The sequence below is a fragment of the Sarcophilus harrisii genome, chromosome 5, assembly GCF_902635505.1.
Source record: "Sarcophilus harrisii chromosome 5, mSarHar1.11, whole genome shotgun sequence".
In the NCBI taxonomy this organism is placed as follows: domain Eukaryota; kingdom Metazoa; phylum Chordata; class Mammalia; order Dasyuromorphia; family Dasyuridae; genus Sarcophilus; species Sarcophilus harrisii.
The window spans coordinates 200,649,247-200,667,972 of record NC_045430.1 but is presented as its reverse complement, the minus strand read 5'-3'; the positions used below and the strand labels follow the sequence as shown (position 1 = coordinate 200,667,972).

At 48.0% G+C, this 18,726-nt stretch overlaps 1 protein-coding gene across 3 annotated transcripts in view; it reads left to right on the top strand.

Moving 5' to 3' along the window:
* KCNH2 (potassium voltage-gated channel subfamily H member 2) overlaps positions 1 to 18,726 on the top strand; it is a 91,679-nt gene that overhangs the window by 29,073 nt on the left and 43,880 nt on the right. For 2 of the 3 annotated variants that reach the window (XR_004229731.1, XM_031939412.1), the window contains exons 1-2: positions 7,833 to 8,375; positions 12,331 to 12,561. Coding sequence is in view for 2 of the 3 variants with exons in the window: in XM_031939412.1 (XP_031795272.1) it covers positions 8,300 to 8,375; positions 12,331 to 12,561 (307 nt within the window). In the remaining variant the exon portion in view is untranslated. Of the gene's footprint in view, positions 1 to 7,832; positions 8,376 to 12,330; positions 12,562 to 18,726 lie in introns of those variants that run through there. The other variant, XM_031939413.1, reaches the window with a different exon arrangement.

Genomic DNA, 18,726 nt, shown 5'->3' with positions numbered 1-18,726 from the left:
CTTCTATGACTCCGGGCCAACACCAGTCCCTGCAGGAACCAAGTCTGCAAAAGTCCTATTCTCTAGCCTTGGAAGAGGCCTTAGAGACCATCTCTTAACACAGTCATTTTACAAACCTGTGGCCTAAGGAGGTTAAATGGCTTGCTCAAAACCTCTCAGCAGCAGAAACAGGATTCAGACTTGGCTCCCAGACTTGGACTATAAATCCAGGGCACAGGTTTTATGGGCTTTATGATGTTGTGGTGCTCAAAGGCAGAAGGGAGTGTGGGCAGGGCTCTGTGCAGGGCAGGAAAGGCTCCTCTTGAATCAGTCCTGTGATGCAAGGAGCAGCTAAAGCTCTACACTTTCCTCCAGGGCATTTAAGGATGCTGGAGACTCAGAAGAGAGCTGGTGAATGATGGCTCCTGCGGAAAGCAGGCTATGCTTTGTTATGACAAAAGAGAATTTGGGGAGGGGCAGGGTTGTGTGTGCAGGAGAGAGATTAGGTTAAACCTGGGAGGCAGTAGTGCTGGCCGGGAGGGAGATTGGGTCTCCTTCCTTTGGCTCATCATTTTGATGGATAGTTGGTGTCCATGGAGGTCTGTGTCCTCTTCATGCAGACTCCATACAGAGCATATTATAGAATTGGGGAAATCAGTGACAATGAGAATTGTGGTCAGATCCAGTCGGGTGCTGTCTGAATTGTACAAGCTTATTTCCCTATCTCTACAGACCAGTGTTTGGGTTGGGGGTGGGGTAGAGAATGGAGCAGATATTACAGGAGTCCTGGTTTAGGGATACAGAATATATGTGCTGTTGGTGTTGGAGTCCCTATATGGCATAATGGATAGAATAAGGAAGAACAGAATTCAAATCATACCTTAGACACTTACTACCTGTGTCACTTAACCTCTGCCTCGATTTCTTCATGTGCAAAATAGGGATAATCATGTACACCCACCTCATAAATTTAGAGGGCATGTTGAAAACTCTAAGGATTCAAATAAATGTTGGTTATTGTTTCTTGGTCATTAATATATCAGTTGTATTATTACCATTCTATAATTTCTACCAGCTCCCATATAAGAAGGCTTATTGCTGGGCTTCAGTCCTGAGAAGAAGCCTTTGCATACTTATTCTTCAGGGCTCTACTCAAGCCTCTCCTCCTCCTCTCTGAATCCTTAGACACTGTGGAATAGTGAATAAAGAGCTAGAACTTGGAGTTAGAAAGACTTAGGGTGGCTTCCTGATTCAAGCCAGCTATGTAGTTCTATGAAAATCACTAAACCTTAGTTTCCTCATATGTAAATTGTGTTGGACTGGGTGGCTTTTTAGAGCTCTTCCATAAAATCTATGATTTTATGATCTCAGAGCCCTTGAGTTTTAAAGTGATTTCTATTTCCTTTGATTTCATGGAACTTGGGGTCTTCTACTCATTTGACACTTGAATCATCTAGTGTCATCTACTGTGACAGCTTTTATGTGGTTGATAGAGAAGGGAGCAGTGGTCCCCCACTGCTTTTGAGGTCACAGTAGAAAGGAAAGCTGGACTAAATGACTCTGAGGTTCTTCTCAACTATAACATTCTAAGACTTTGTCATAGGTTTGAATATCAATGCTGGCACTTACTAGGTTTGTGCATTTCAGATTCCTCATCGGTAAAATGGGGTTGAGGATTGGACTAATATAGCCTCGGAGTACTCTTACAGCTCTAAATCTAGGATCCAGTGATTTTTCTGAGTTTCCTTAACTATTTCTATTTCTAATATCTATTATCTAATTTATTATTTATATTATCTAATTTATTATTTAGTATTTATTAAAATATTCTATTTCCAAATTCCCCCTCATAGAGTTGCTGAGTGTGTAATTGTAGTTCCTTAAGGAAACTGTGCCCTATACTTCTTTGTGACTCCCACATCATGCACAGCACTTTGCTTGATAGATTTGTGGGTTACTTAATGAATTTATGGAGGCAGCAATAGGATCACTGGTGGTGGAGAACCCAAGATGTCACTGAGTCATTAGCATATGATCACTTTTGTGTTCTTGTCCTTGTCATTGTAAGTCATAGCTAAAGTTTCATCTTTAAGTCTCAGCCTTCAAGCAGGAACAATGGCTGGAGTAACTATAAATTTTGGGGACTAATAGCCAGGTTGGACCCCCAGCATCTAATCTTCAAACTCCCTGGGAATTTGAGTCCTGTGTTTCTGGTTCTACTGAACTCTAACTCTCTTTTCATTTTGTTCTGTGTATGTTCAAACCTTGGGTACCTGATTTGTTGTAATCAATAGAACATTGCCTGGAAATCCGAAATGCACATACATATATGTATGTAACTTTGTTCATTTTTTAAAGCACCTGCTACTAGAGCTACCGCCCTTTTTTTTTTTTTTTTTTTTTTTTTTTTTGCCTCAATCTCAATGAATCATTTGCCCAGATCCAGAAAGCAGAATCTCCCTTCAAAGTTGGGCCTTGTGTGGTTTTCCTAATTTAATCTATACTAGTGAAGACTCTGATTCTTCTGGCCTGGGACGCCTTCCCTTTACTTCTTGCCCAACTGGGCATGAAGGGGTGTTCAGAACCTTGGACAGAGGTAGCAAACTGGAGCAAATCTGGAACCTTCAGCCTTGGCACACCTTCCTGCCCTTTCTGACCCTGCCTTGCCCCACTTCCTTTGTGATTAGTTAATTTTCCTGGTTTAATCCTTTATGGATTTGGACCCATATATATCCCTTTTGAAGCTTCCAAAAGGCCAATTCCAGTCTCTAAACCAGATGAAAAAGGATTTCAAGGTTTAAGGGAACGAATGAAGAAGGTTTCACAATTTCTTCCCAAGCCTCACTGGCTTGATAATTGGGACCTTGCTCTGAGTAGAGGAGGAGAGTATTATTGCCACCCTGCCTTAGTTCAAGCTGTTTTTATACCATCAATGATTTCCTTCCTCTCCTTCCTTTGTAAATTGTACTTATCTTTAATGGTCCATTTCTTCCATAAAGACTTCCTTAACTTCTCTAGTCTTAATGAGACAGTCTCTCTTTCCATTCTTTGAATTCTCACTATATTTCTAATCATAGTTACCACATAGCTTATGATTTAGTTATCTTGTAACTAAATATATATATTCCATATATATTCAGCTTTGTCTACTTATTTATCCCTCTATCCATCCATCTATCTATCTATCATCTCTCAGTTTAGACTGTAAGCTTCCAAATGTTAAGAGACTATGTTCCCTTCTCTCCCTTTTTCTATATCCCCTACAGAACTTAATATATCCCCTACAGAACAGCCTACATCAGGGACTCAGTAAATATTTATTGATTGTCTCATTTTGAAGCCTTTTTTTACTTATCTCCAAAGGTCAGAGAAGTCCCTCATCCTTAGTTTCAAAAAAACTAGGCTAGGCAGAACAGTAACAATTCTCATTTACATAGCCTTATATTTTACTCACAACCTGGGAAAATGTATTATGATCCCCACCATCCAAATGAAGAAATCGATTCAAAGAAATGAAGAGCTTTGCCCAAATTATGCAACATTGCGATTGAACTCAATCCTTCAGCCTCCAAGTTCACTATTCTTAATATATTGTTACATGGGGACAGGATAGATTAAAAACAAGACAAAACAGGTGAAACAGAACTGGGGTGCTCTTTTTCTTGACCATTATCCAGGGATTTGTCTTTATTTTAGCAAAAGAGCTTTTGGTCATGGGAAAAAACAAAAACTTGCATAAATAAACTTTTCTTATGGAAGGACCTTTTTGAACTGGTGATTAACATAGTCGGATCTGTTTTAGGAATATCAATTTGGCAGCTCTGTGTGGGAGAAGGATTAGAGTTGGAACAGATCAGAATCAGGGAGATGAATCAGGCACTTATTGTAATAGTTCTGGAAAGAGATGATGATGGTATGAACCAGGTGGTTTGCGATGTAAGTAGAGACAAAGGAATCAATGACCATTCCTCTTTGTGGTTGAGGTGGAGTAAAGGCACAGGCCATGGGAATTGAGCAGATTGATGAATTAAGAAGCTAGGCTATCTCTATGAAGTGAAGCAACTCAATTAACCTTTCTAGGCTTCAGTTTCTGTAAAATGAGGGGTTTAGATTAGATGAACTATAATCCCTTAGCATATGGTCCTATGACCAAGTGAGGGAAATCTCCCTAGCAGTGATAAAGGTGAGCCTAGTGGGACTGGGTCGTGGGTTTGATTCTGGAATGAGGAATATGTAAAGTAGCAGCATGCATGCAATTAATTGAAAAAAGGCAATAAGCAAAATGAATCCTTGGCCTCTGTATGAATGAGGATTGGCATCTAGAGAACTCAGACTGTTAGAACTCAAAATAGTTTCTATCACCTTCCTACCCCCATCTTAATTTTTTTTTTTCAAGATCCACTGTACAGAATCATCCTTCAGACAGTGTCATCTCCTTCTCCGATTTGAGGGTATTTGGGATAGAGGTTTTTCGAAATCTCTTCTTCCCTTATGGTTTTTGAGTTTCCCTGCAAACTGTTTCTCCTAGTCCCACCTGTCTATGTGCTTGTTCTTCCCCTCTGACGATAACTGTCTCTGGGGATTCTCTTTGACTATAACTTGTTTTCATTCTCTTCAGGGCCCTTCACTATAATTGCTTCTTCTCTTCTTGTTCCCTCAAGAACAGGGAAAGGGAAAGGCTTCTCAGTCTTTTTCCCCTCTCCCCATCACTTCCCAGGATAGTCAAGATTGAGGTGAGGGCAGTGTCAGGGGTGGCTTCTTTCTAAATCTCTAGATTTTTTATTTTTGGTGAGTGGGAGGTAGTTCTTGCTATAATCATGATAAGGTATAGGGCTTCACTGCCCATCTACCTTTTTTGGAGGCAACTGGGGAAGGGACATCTGCTTCCTTTTAAAATTTATTCCATGATAGGCTCTTGAGACTAGGGAAGGAAGAATATGTGTGTTGAGGTTCAAATATCTCTTTCTTGTTATATCCTTTTCAGTTTTTAGAATTAAGCTTTGTTCGATATATTTTTCTTTTTTTATACCTGCGAAACTAGATGGCATAGTGGATAGAGTGCTGTTCCTGGAATCAGGGAGGCTCCACTTCCTGAGTTCAGGTGCCTCTGACACTTTACTGTGATCTGGGACAAGTCATTTTATCCTGTTTGCCTCAGTTTTCCCAAATGTAAAATGAGCTGGAGAAGGAAATGGCAAACCACTTCAGTATCTCTGCCAAGAAAATGGGCAGAGTCAGAATTGACTGAAAAATAACAACCTGAGACCAGGGAAGACGGGAAGTTGGTAGAGGAATGGGAGGGTGAAAGTGTCTCAATAAAAACCGTCTGTTTGTTTCCTTTTATCCTCTGGTGTCAGTTAGATTGTTCCAGTGAAGGTGTCTCTTGGGAAGAGCTGGTATTATCCTGGGGCCTTAGGCCATGTCTGCGGGGGAGGCCAACTGGAAAGGCTCTTAGGTTCTTTTAAGTAAAAGTGTGTGGAGCTATGGTGGAAATTTTTTCTCTGCCTCTGTTTCCATCTGTTTTTGCCCTTCCTCTCCCCCTTTCCCCACCCTCATCTCCTTAGATTCTAAGTCAAGGGGTCATTTTTTAAACTTGGTTTGGGGGGCAGGGGGCAGAAGAATTTCCCTGTGATTCTCAGTTTTCTTTGTTCAGTATATTTCTAAGGGATCGAGACTAGAGCAGGATTTCTCTGCCTCACTTTTCTGGGGGGAAGAGATGGGGGAGAGCTCCTCCTTTAAATATTGCCAGGCTAGGGACAGGGAATCTCATGTAAATTAGTTTCTGTCTTGCCCTTAGTGCCTGGTTCTTCTCTCTCCTCAGATCCCTTAGGAACTAGTCAAGGCTCAAAAATCTTTGTCTCTTGCTCGAGGCAGCATTTTTCTCTTTCCATTACCACCCTCAAGTGCAAGGGGGAGTGGTTTTTCTCTCAATTTCTCCACAGTTGGATGGAGGGGGATTTCAATAAACTGAATAGTCTTGGCTCAGCAATCTATCCTTTCCCTTGATCACTCTGAGTTTGGCTTTAGGATTCAGGCTGGCCCTAATGGGATGTGGGGACTAGGATATGTTGGATATATTCTCTGCCTCTTTTCCCTTCAAATGGTTGAAATAAGGTTTTAAAAAATCATCAGAAGTAGCCTAGGAAGGAACAGGCAGTCACAAAAGGGCAAAAAGGCAACCTGAAATGGGAGGATTTATTGAGGGTAGGAGGTGCAATCCCATTACATTTGCATTGATTCTGGTTTTCAATGCAGTGAACACAACAGTTCGGGTGTTTGATTTATTTATTTAGTTTTTAAAAAGCACTAATTGACTAGATCTTCCTCTTTCCTCTTTGTTCCATTTCAGTCTTCCTAAACCACTAGTCATCCAGTTCCTAAGGATGGTTTGGAAAAAAAGGGACTCATAATTACTTTTTTCTAGGCTTTTCTCCTTCATGCTTCCTTTCTCTCTCCTCCCCCTTTCTTCTCAATGCAGTCCTGCCTGATGACTAGATGGGAATTTCGGGATCTGGGGCTCCCTTTGTCCTTTGGCCCTCTCTCTTTCCAAGGCCGGAGGCAGCTGCAAGACCTCAGGGTCCCCCACATGGCCCCATCCATCCCAGACAGGTTCAGTATCTCAGCTCTAAGGGAGGGGGCCTGGATGTCCTCAGCTGCTGGCTCCTCCTCCCCTCCCCCAGAGCTCCCCTCAGCTGTCAACACTTCAGTCTTACCATTCTCTGGCCCTCCATTAGGGCCCCCTGCTTTAGCCAGTGTAGTAGCCAGCATGCCTTTCCATTATGACAGCCCCCCACTCAGACCACAGGCTAAGCATGCAGACATTCTGCCCTTCAGCATCCTCCCTGCCTCCTTGCCTAAATAAGGGAGCTGCAGCTGGAGGGAACCAGCTGGCTGGCTTAGGGGGAGGGGCTTAAGGGGAAGAGAGGGAGATGGGGTTCTCCCTCTGGATTGGGCAGTACTGGGGCTCTAAGGCACGGGCTATTGGTGAAGATGTAGAAGTAAGGTTCAATCCACCGCTACTTCCAGGAAGGAGTCAGGGCCGGGCAGATGTGTTCCCCCCCACCAAAGAACGTCATTCTTTAAACCAGTTCCATTCTCCCCTTTTCTATTTCCTTAGGCTGCAACCTCGGTCAGTTGGACTCTGTCCCTCCCCCCATTGCTTGCTTTGCGTCTAGTAGGCCTTCGATGACCAGCAGTCTCAGGGTACTCCGTTCTGTACCTCTTGGGCTTGGAATGGAGGGGAAGGGCCGGGCATCTATTCCTCCAGTCCCCTCCTCTTGAGACCCTGACCCACAAACCCTGCTCCCGTTCATTATCCTTTGGCTTTTTGCCTTCTTCAAGACACTGACATTTCCGGACATTTTGGTGCCAATTTCACCTCCACGGGTTCTCGAACGACTCTGGCTCCTTCTATTCGCTGGATTTTCTCCCTAACCGTCTCCTCCGGCCCTTCAAATCATTCAGTATTATTTATTCAGTCCCTACTATGTGTTCAGCACCATAAAGAAAGAAAGTACAGACCCGCTTCTGGTCCCTATCCCTATACGCCGGTTCTCTCACCATCCCCCTCGGCCGCCCCACCCCCAGTCCACCCCCGGGACCCTGCAGCGTGTGGCGATCCTCTCGCACCTGTCCCCTAGTCCTCCCAGTTCGCGGGTCTCCTCCCCCTTTCCCTGCGCACTGAGTCTCCGGGGTTCCTAAGTATGGCGAGGGGAGGGAGCGGGGCTGCTGGAGAGGGGAGGTGGCGGGGGGAGCGCTCTGCCGGGCTCAGCCAATGGCAGCTGCGGGCGTGCGGCGGGAGGAGAGGCGAGGGTGGGGGATCAGGAGGGAGCTCGAGGGTGTGTGGGGGGGCGCAGCGCGTTAACCCCTCCAAGTCCGGAGCAGCAGCCGGAGCCGCAGCCTCGAGCCATCGGCACCTCCAGCGCGGGAGCCAGCTGGCCGTGTTGCTGGCCGGGAGCTGGGCTGCCCTCCACGGTCGGCCGGACCGGGGGAAGCAGGGCGGGCTCCTGCTGCGGGGCGAGCGAGACCGGCGGGAGGGCGGGCGGGCGCCGGTAGCGGACAGGTGTGTGCGGGCGCGTTGGCCTCGGGAGCCCGGGCGGCTCCAGGCTGGGCCCCCGCAACACGCTCGGAGACCCGGCCTCGCCCAGCCCGTCCTTGGCTTGGGCGAAGGGCGCCCGAACCCTGAGCCCGGGCCGGGCCGGGCCGGGCTGTCCCGAGCTTGGTGTCCGGGGCCGGGCCGGGCCGGCGAGGGGTGGGGTAGGGTGCAGGGGGCCGAGGAGCCGCAGCGCCGGCCCCGCCCGGCCCGCCCCATGGGCTCAGGATGCCGGTCCGGAGGGGCCACGTCGCGCCGCAGAACACCTTCCTGGACACCATCATTCGCAAGTTTGAGGGCCAGAGTGAGTGCGGGGTGGGCGGGCTAGGGTGGGGGCGCGCTCAAGGGGCTCCGGGGCTGGGAATGCGAGGAGAGACCGGGCGGGGGTGGGGGGAGGGGGGCGGTGGCCCCGGATTGTGCAAGGGAGTGCTGGTGGGGATGGGGGATATAGGGGGGCGTGCCCGAGCTGTACCTTAGGGAGTGTGCAAGGAAACGTGTAAAATGGGGGCAGAAGCCAGCGCCAAGTGGGAGGGGGGCTTTGGATGGAGAACAAGAGCATGGGATTGGGTGTGTGCCAAGTTTGGTGCAAAGCCGCATATGGGTGGGGGTGGGGGAGGGGTTGTGTGCCTTTCACCGCTTGGTCACAGTGTGTGTGACCCTAAAATTGCTGTGGGAGAACTTAACAGTGCACATCTGATTATGTGAGAGATCTAAAGTACTGGGGGCTCATGTATGATTCTAAACCTGTGGGATGTATAACTAGGTCTGTGATATGTGTGTGTGTGAGAGAGAGAGAAAAAGAGAGACAGAGAGACACAGAGAGAGACAGAGAGAGACACACAGAGAGAGATTCTCTGTGTGTGGTGTGTAACCCTTAGTGTAAAGGATGTATATCTGTGTGCAGGTGTAAGAGTCTCCTGGTGTTCAGGGACCATAGATATTATCCCATTTTACAGAGGTGTGTGACTAAGTGCACAAGATGTAAGCAGCTCTGAGAGTGGGTAAATGAGAATGACCTAGAGTATTTAGTGATCCTTCCTGTGTTGCATGTGGGTGAGTGTGAGGCTCCAAGAAAACTGAGTGAAGACATTCAGGGTGTGCAGAAGCTATGTATGTAACCCTGAATGTGTAGAACATTTGTGTCGTGGTTCAGGGTGTGCAGAAGCTATGTATGGAACCCTGAATGTGTAGAACATTTGTGTCGTGGTTCAAGGGCCATTCACAGACTATGCTAGGTTTGTCAGGCACAGCAGCTTCCCTGGAAGGGATTAAAGGTGCTTGCTGTCCAGTTGTCATGTGAGCACTAGGACTTAGGAAAGACTGGGCTGGGAGGGAAAAATAGTGTGAGATACTGGGTTTTGGGAGGGTATGTGTCTACCTGGTGGAGTGTGAGATATATGTTTGTGTGTGTGTGTGTGTGTGTGTGTGTGTGTGTGAAAGAGAGAGAGAGAGGGGGGGGGGGGGGGGGGGGGGGGGGGGGGGGGGGGGGGGGGGGGGGGGGGGGGGGGGGGCAGAGGTGAGGAAGGGGAAATTTTGCTGACCAGAAGAGACTTCACTTAGAAATTCATGTGTATATGTGGAGCACATGTGTTGCTGATACCATTGATGTGAAAACCTGTGACAGTGAGAACAACTGGGAGAGTATGACATTCTTTGTTCATGACCCTTCGAGGAGGGCAGGACAGGCACACTGAGTGCTTGTATCAGCGGGGGTGTCTGTCCTTCAGGGATGGGGGCAGGGAGGGGAAAAGAAGCATTGTCCAGAGATAAAGGAACAGGATGATCTCTGGGTGGAGGAAAAGGATTTTGGTGGACAATGCGGGGGCAGGTTTGGAGGGTTTTCCTTTTTGTAAGAAGAGCAGAGAAAGGTACTGGACCGGAAGTCTGGAGATCAGAGTTTTAGTTCCAGTTCTACCAGTGTGCTTGCCTCAAATCTTTCTTAGAAAAAAAAAAAACAGGACTCAAATCATTATAAACTACAACTCTAAAACTAGTTATGTGATGCTGGCAAAGTTATATCCCCTCGATGAGTTTTAGTTTCTTCTCTTATGGAGTGAGAGAGTTTGTCGAGGTAAATATCTGAGATTCTCCCATTTAGGAAAAGGAATAATTAAAACTTCCATTCTACTTCCAGTTCTGGGGAATCACTTTTTTTTTTTTAACTATACCATGGGTAGTTGGTACTGGGTATTCCCAATATTTTGTTTTCCCATTGGGCCTTGGCTGAGCCATGGATGGACTTGATAGCTTAGAGAAAACATTGAAATCCTTGCAATGACTGTAGATCCTGACTTTGAGGAGAGAGGAAGAAAAAGGAAGGGGAGAAAATGAGGACAATCTGGGGGAAATAACTAAAAGTTATTCCAGTTGATGGGAATAGGCTCCTTGGAGAGGAGAGCAGTTTAACCTTAAGGGAAGAAGAATCCTTGTCAGATCCAGGAACCAGGTAGTCTCCCTTGGGCTGTTCTGAACATAAACCTTAGGGTTTCTGCCATGTGAAAAGGACCTTGGGATTTGCTGCTAGGGAGAAACTCTCTTTGTCTCATTCCAGGGCCACAGTTAGAAGTGGGATGGGGTGATATGGCACCTCCACAGGGTTGAGAAGGGGGTACAGTGGTGTATATCTCACTGCAGCAGCCCCAGGGACTGTGGGAGGAAGGGGATAGGGAAGGAGAAAGGGAGAAAGCCCTTTATGTCGACACTTAGCATTAAAAACTAGCTTGGCTGGAAACCTCTGTTTATAAAAAGCACTTATCCCTGAGAGCGTCTTCCCTGGCACCTCCAGGGATAGTAAGCTATCCTTTTCTCTGACCAGCCTGGCTTTTCATGGGAGGAGGGGACAGGAGATGGTATAGTGTGTGTGTGTGTGTGTGTGTGTGTGTGTGTGAGTGACGTGTCCGTAGTTGGAACTAGCCCAAAGGAGCTTCCCTTCCATAGTGGGAAGCTTAGATTTTGAAAAGTACCCCCACAACAATCCCTAGATGAACACCAAGAATGCATATTCCTGCTCCCTGTGGGCCGGCCTGACCTTGACAGAGCCCTTCTCACCCCCTCCCTCCCTTCATTTCCATTGCTCTATACTAGCCTTATTATTTGTGCTCTTGTAACTCCTAGAGATCCAATCCCGAGGCTCACTTCAACGCCCGCCCTGCTCCCCCCTGCCTATGACCTCATAGTTTCTCCCAGGTCTTAATATTCCCTTTAATCTCTAGCTTTACCCATTCCCCAACCTCAGATTTGACTCCTTTGTTGTGTTAGCTATGGGGTGGGGATGGTTTGCAATGTTCCTCTGTTTGAGTGAGCACCTAAAGTAGGAAGGCCCCAGCACATGCAGAGGGAGAGTTGGGGGATCCCCAGAGAGAGATTCCTTGGCTATGAGGGAATCCCCAGGGAGAGGGATGCCCCCTGGAGCTGAAGTGCTGGTATTTGAATAGTGAGGGGTGGGCAGTAAGAAACGGGAGCCGCTTAGCCAGAAAGCGGGCTGTGGGAGGGAGAAGACTGGTTTGCACCCCTCTCCCCAAGCTGTCAGTCTGGGAAGGAGGGGTGGTGGATGAAACACAGCCTTGTGTGATGGGGCGGGGGTGCAGGGTGCACATTCATGGCCATCTCTAGCCTGATGTTTATGCCTTTGATGAGGCTGCTGACACACGTTGCTAACACCCGCCCCGGCTGGCCTCGGCTCAGGGTAAAGGAGCAGGAGGGGGGCAGAGGGATTGGCCTGCTGCCCAGAGGAGCTGTGGTGCCAACCTGTGGGCATGGGTGATCAGGCCTGGGGCCTCTGGGGTCCGATGATCAGGACTGGGCCCTTTGGGGCTGACAGCAGACTCCCAGAATTCCTGCTTCCAAAGGTTGCTAGAGAAGGCATCTAGGTGACCACATCTCCCTTCTTCTCTCCCTCCAAAAGGGAATTTTGGAGAATTTTACCCCCTAAGTCAGAATGTTTAAAAATGGGTCCTCTAATGCCAGAGATAGATGGAACCTTAATCCTAGCCATCCCTTCATTTTACAGATGGGGATTTTAGAGATAAGGTCATAGTAGGGGAGGTGACTTGCCTACAGCCCCCCAGATGAAGAGCAACAGGGTTGACCCCAAATTCTGTGCTCTTTCTACTATCCCCTATCACTTCTTCTCGTTTTTTCCTAGGCAGAGTTTCTGTTATGGGAATGAGTCTTGAGACGGGGGCAAGGGTTTCCTCAAGGGATGAGGCATCCCCCCCACTCCTCCCTCCACTCCTTCATGTCCTTCTTTTCCAACTCAGGCCGAAAGTTCATCATTGCTAATGCTCGGGTGGAAAACTGTGCCGTCATCTACTGCAATGATGGCTTCTGCGAGCTGTGTGGCTACTCCCGGGCAGAGGTGATGCAGCGGCCCTGCACCTGCGACTTCCTGCATGGCCCTAGGACCCAGCGCCGGGCCGCCGCCCAGATCGCTCAGGCTCTGCTGGGGGCCGAGGAGCGCAAGGTGGAGATTGCTTTCTACAGGAAGGATGGTAAGGAGCCTGGCCGGGAGCGTGGGAAGGTGGGCAGGATGGGACCCGGGGCTGTCAGGAAGATGGATGGAGTGAGGATTTGTACTGAAATGAAACTTGCCTTATGGCATGATCTGGAACGGAGGCTTCCGAAGTCTAGCAGGATGAGATTGTGTTCCTGGTTTAAAGTAGAGGGAGGGTTTCTTTAGGACTAAGTCCCAACTCTCCTTCCCCCCAATTTTAAATTTCATTTGTGGCTTTGGGCAGCTGTGGGCTCTTTGCGATTAAGGGCTTGCCGTGGGTCAGTGACATGTGATGAGACCTTAGTCCTGGCTAGCTCTTCTCTCCATTGAGAGTTTCTGAAAAATGTCATCGACAGAGAGGGAGGGGGTCCTAGGATCCCCCCGTCCGTGCCATCCCACCTTCAGTCTTTAGCCTGTCCCCTGACAAAGCCCTGCACTGCCTCCCTTGGAGTTCTGCATCTTCATCCTGCCCTGTGCAGGGCTCTGTCCACTCTGGCACCAGGTGTCTCTGCTCAGTTGCAGCTTCCAGGCTTAGCTGCTCCTCACTTCCGGAGACCAGATAAACAGCCCGGGGGTTTGGGGGAAAGGGGAGGAAGGAAATCTTTCCACCCAAGGCTGGTGGAGTGGTGGCCATAGGATCTCCGTGTAGGGCTGGGTTTATCCCCAGGACTGCTGTAGGTGTGGACCACGGGGTGTGACTCCGGAAGACAGCCTTGGAGAAGGGTGCGGGAGGAGAAGGCAAGCCAGAAGGAGAGCTGTCTCCTGTTGCTAAAAAAGATGGGAGGCTTCCGTGCATACGCTGGCTTGTAGCCTTTCCCTAACAATTAAGCAAAATGCATCTATACTAAGTCATGCACCATATACTCTTATACCTGCATGACTTCTTTTCCTATGTGAGAGGACCCTTGCTCATTTCAACCTGCCATCTGTGTGGACAAATGAAAGATTGGGGACACTTCATGCACTGTGATTTTCTCTGGGCCCATACTTTGGTAGGAATGGTTCTACCCGTGTGATCACATGTATTTGTACAAAGATTAGGTGCTGAAGTGGATAGTGCTGGACCTGAAGTTAGGAAGGCCTGAGTTCAAATCCTACCTGAGATACTAGCTGTATGATACTGGGCCAATCACTTAACTTCTCTCTGCCTCAGTCTTGTTATTTGTGACATGGGGATAAGAATGTCTCCCATACAGAACAAAGGAGACTGAATGTAAATCAACACATGCTATTTCACTTCTTTGTTTTTTTTTAATCTCTCCTATGATTTTCCCTTTTTGCTCTGATTTTTCTTTCCCAACATGATTCATAAAGCAATGTGTATTAAAAATAAATAAATTTACTAGAAAAAATAGCTCTCATATCTTAGGGTTGCTGTGAACAAAACCTAATAGATGTAAATGACTTTGCCAGCCTTAAAGCATTATTATGATTATTATTAGACATGATCGTTTCCATGATCAAAACCATGTTGGTATATTTGATCTTGTTGATACTTGTCAGTGGATTTAGAAAGTTGGTCTCCTAGGATCTTTGAGATCATCTAGTTGAATTATCTCCCTTATCTTAAAGATAAAGAAATCGAGTTTCAGAGAGTATCTTATATAGCTAGTAAGGAGACCACTTTGAACTGAGGTCCTCTTGATTCCAAAACCAATGATGCTTCCTCTGAATTTGATCCGAATCAGTAGCATTGTAGTACGTGGGGCAATTGATATCTTGTCAGTATCAATATTGATGAATGCACTTTGATGGAAGCCTTTTAGAGCCTCGGGCTTAGTGGCCTGGCCTCTGTCAGACTTTTAATGTCTGCAGTCATGTTTTGGCATGTGTTTTGATTTTTGTATTACCATATAGCTATAGACAAAGCCTATTATATATGATGGGGCTCTGTCTCCAGTCTATAATGCTTTGGAGACGTGGTTCTCAGCTAATCCATCTTTGACTTGGGCTAGATATAGACCCAGCCAGCCCATTTGTAAAAATTCTGTAGGGAAACATCACTGTGGACTTAAAGGAATCTCAGAGGAAGGAAAAAAAGGGGGGAAACTGTACCCTGGAGCTCCTGGCTCTGTTCTAGTGCTTTTCCATTAGACCAGGTTGCTATTCCAAATGGAACTCTGACCCAGATAAACCCCACACCTGCTTTCTCTTTGTGGCCCTTCCTGGCTCTTACCTAGTTTCCCTAAGGATCAGGTGTCTGCTGCCAGCCAGCCTTTCCTGTGTATCCCGCCATTTCTGGCTTCCTTATCCTAATCCTAGCATGATGAAAGATTTTCTCCATTTCCCCTTTGTCTGACATTAAGATGTCTGATTCCCAAGATGCTTGTCTTAGGGTGTCTGTGCTGGTGGATAGACACAAGTCTGGGAAGGAGAGGCCTTAGGAGTGTTTTGAGGTGCTCCTACCACCTTTTCTTCTTTATCTTAATCCCTTGGGGGTCTCCATCTAAGGGCAGTCAAGGCTTTGCCCTCGAGGCCCCGGAGTGGAGAAGAAGCAGGGGCAGGAGGATCTGGGGAGGAGGAGGGGCTGCTAGCTGGCAGGCGCCGCCATCGACAGCTGTGCAGTGTCCGTGTCTCCAGCTTCAGCTCTGCGCAGTATCAGGGCCTTAAGCCAGACAGTCCCATGAATCAGCTGCCCCGGGCAGGGGGTGGGGGAGGTGGGGCTGGGGCTGTGCTGGTGGAGGGGTGGAGATGAGGGCTGGCAGTATTGGGCTTGGGCACCTGGACCTCTAAGTAATTGAAAGCCTGGGACATTATGAGTTTGAGGAAAATCCTGGCTACATTTATTTTTTAAGTGCCTACTGTGTGCCAGACACCATAAGCTGGGGCTTTCAGTAGTATCAGTTAAGGAATGTCAAACTGGAATCAGGGACAGAATCAAAAGTAGGCTATATCCTGGTGGTGATTTCTTGATACCTCCCGAGCCGCAAAGGAGAGTGACACTTTTGAGTGTATAAATTGTGCGTATGTTTCCCATGAGTTAATCTACTCAAAGGTCCATGTTCACCTGGGTCCAGATAGAGAAGGGGGTGCATATGTGAGACTCAGAATTCAGTTGGTGAATGGCCTGGTAAATGGGGTCCTCCACACCAAATCTCTGCGGGGAAGGTCCCGGCCCAGGGCTTTGGGTAAGGGAAGGCAGTGAGCATCTGACCAGCTCCTGGAGATTCTCTTTGTTTCTGGGTTTTGTGCCCGGAGGGAGTGGGCCCAGGGTGGATGGGCTGCTGCCCAGGCCTGGTCTGCCCTTGAGCTGATGCCTGTGGGGGCAGGGGAAGGTTGGAGGTGGCTCATCTCTGGGTGGTGTGCCTGGCCTGGGTCTGACTCACTACTAGAAGTGTGTTCCCAGTGGGTTGTGTTTTTAAGGTTTTTTTGTCTCTCACCTCCAGAGTATGATTTCATCTCACGGTTTCTTCTTAACCGTTTCTGTCTCCTTGCATGGCTGTCTCTGTGACTTTGTCTTTCCATGACTCCATCCTTCTCTTGTTGACCATCTATCTTTGTCCTCATCTCTCTGGCCTTATCTTTCTGCCTCCCTGTTTCTAGGTCTTGGTCTATATCCCTGTCTCAGCCTCTTCTTGTTCATCATGTAGTTCGTTGTCTCTGACTCTCTCTGATCAAAAGTCTGGCTCTCTCTCTTTTCCCCAGTGATTTTTATCTTTGTCCCTTTGTTTCTTGAAAACCCTAACTCTGTATTTTTATCCCTGTTTTTCTTTTTCTCCCTAACCCTGTGCCTGTGTATTCCTTGCCTTTCTGTGTCTATGCTCCCTCTCTGAGTCCCTGTCTTTGTCTCCCCTTCCCTGTCTCCCTTCCCTCCCTCTTTGTGTCTGTCTTCCCCTCCCCCTCTGGGTTCCTGTGTCTTTGATTCCCTGGGTCTGTCTCCCCTTCCTTTTCTAGGTCTGTGTCTCATCTCTTCTATATCCCAGTCTCTGCTTCCCCTCCCCCTCTGGATCCCTTGGGTCCCTGGGGTCGATGTCTCCCCTCCCCCTCTGGGTCTGTGTCTCCCCTCCCCCTCTGATTCCCTCAGTCTGTGTCTCCTGTCCCCCTCTGGTCCTTGGGTCTGTGTCTCCTGTCGGCCCTCTTAGTATCTTTCTTCACTTCTCTTTGTATCTGGGATCCTTCCTTTTTTCATCCTCCTCTACCTCTTGGACCAGCTGCCATCTTCCTTATCCTCAAGTTGCCTTCTTTTGTCTGCCTCTGGCTCCCTGAGACTCTGTCTGTCTGGGTAGTCTCCCTGTCCCCTTGTCCCCAGGAGCCTGTGTGTGGGTGGAGATGGGGGTGTCTCTGGAGGAGATCCTGTCGGTTTCTCGGCTCCAGCTGCAGGCCCGTTGCCATGGGAACAGGGTCAGAGGGCCCCCACTGCAGCAGCTTCAGCTGCTGGGGTGTGAAGGGGAGGGGCTGATCCGGGGCTGTTGGGGGGAGGGGGTAGGTGACTTGGACTTGAACTCCATTGCCCATCTACCCTTCTGCCTTTGGCCCAGTCCTGCTTCCCTCCATCCCCCAGCTCCCTCCTTGGGGCTGTGAGTGCAGTGGGAGAGGATCCTTTCTCCAGGCAATCCTCTGTAGTTGTTTCCCCATTCTTCACTGGACTCCTCTTCATTACTGGTGCTCCTAGATCCATTTCTCAACTCTCTCCTCCATGACCCACTGACCTCCAGCCACAGTTTCTGCTTCCCTCCTCCTGGGGGTCAGATCCTCTGTCTCCCCCCCCCCTCCACTAAACATCCTCTGGGTGGTCAATCCTTTTTCACCCTCTAAGATCCCAACGATCCGAGGCAATAAAGGTGAAGGGGTTGAGAATCTTTACTATGGAGAAGAAAACAATGAGCAGTAAATGAGAAAAGAGTTTTGTAGAAGAGAAAGGTTAGCATTCAGATGATGCTGAGTGACCAAGACATCCTTTCTATCTTTCCTGAGAAGAAAAATAGGTTTAAAAAAAAAGATCCTAGGAGAGGTTGATATTGAACACAAAGCAGAACTTATGAAACTGAAGGGTTGGGATGACTGGCTAAGTGGAGAAAATTTCAGAGAGAACTATGTTCATTGGACACATCATCCATCTCTTAACTGCATGTCTTTTTGCACAGCTGACCCTTCATTCCTGGAATGCCCTGCCCTCTTGGTTCTGACTGTTTTCCTTTAAGACTCAGCTCAAATCTCACTTTCTGCTGTGAATGCCTTTCAGATTTTTAGTTTATTCAGAATTTTTCCTGTGTATACCTAGATATTTACAGGTTGTCTCCCCCATTAAAATAGATGTTCCTTGCAGACAACTGATTTTTTCCTTTCTTTGTATCCTCAGCACTTAGCACAGTTATTGATGCTTTGTAATTGCTTAATAAATGCTTGTTGTTGGACTGACTATGGATTCGACTGGGCTGTTGCTGTGCCTGAGGGACTGGGCTTGGAATCGGACTGGGCTGTTGTTGTGCCTGAGGGACTGGGCTTGGAATTGAACTGGGCTATGTTGTTGTGCCTGAGGGACTGGGCTTGGAATCGTACTGGGCTGTTGTTGTGCCTGAGGGACTGGGCTTGGAATTGAACTGGGCTATGTTGTTGTGCCTGAGGGACTGGGCTTGGAATCGGACTGGGCTATGTTGTTGTGCCTGAGGGACTGGGCTATGTTGTTGTGCCTGAGGGACTGGGCTATGTTGTTGTGCCTGAGGGAATCTGGTAATTTTCCCCAAACCATTGAATTCAGCAGAGTGGGTGATGAGTAATAAGGGTCTTGAGTATTAAAAACAGCAACAACAACAACAACAAATCACCACCACAACAACACAAAAAATAACACGGTCTCCAGCAGGCTCTGCTTTGGGCTAGGGCATATGAGGACTGCTTCCCTCTACAGCTCTGAAGAGTTTTCCCCAGTCCAGGTCTGGAAAGATGTTGACTTGGTGAGAAGGACAGGCAGACAGCTTGCGCAGTCTCCCTGTTCCTGAACAGGGTGGGGGAATTCTGCCTCTCTTGGGGTTCCAAGGCTCTTTCTTCTATGCTATTTCCCCAGAGGGAGTGTGGCAGACATGACCTGATTTTGGGGGTGTCATCTCCTCCCCTTTCTTTCCTTCCTCCTGTGGGATCTGGAGAGTGTCTGGAGGGAGGCTCCTAGATGTTGTGTCTTCCGTATCCCCCAGAGAAAAGCTATGTAAATATTTGTACGGAATGA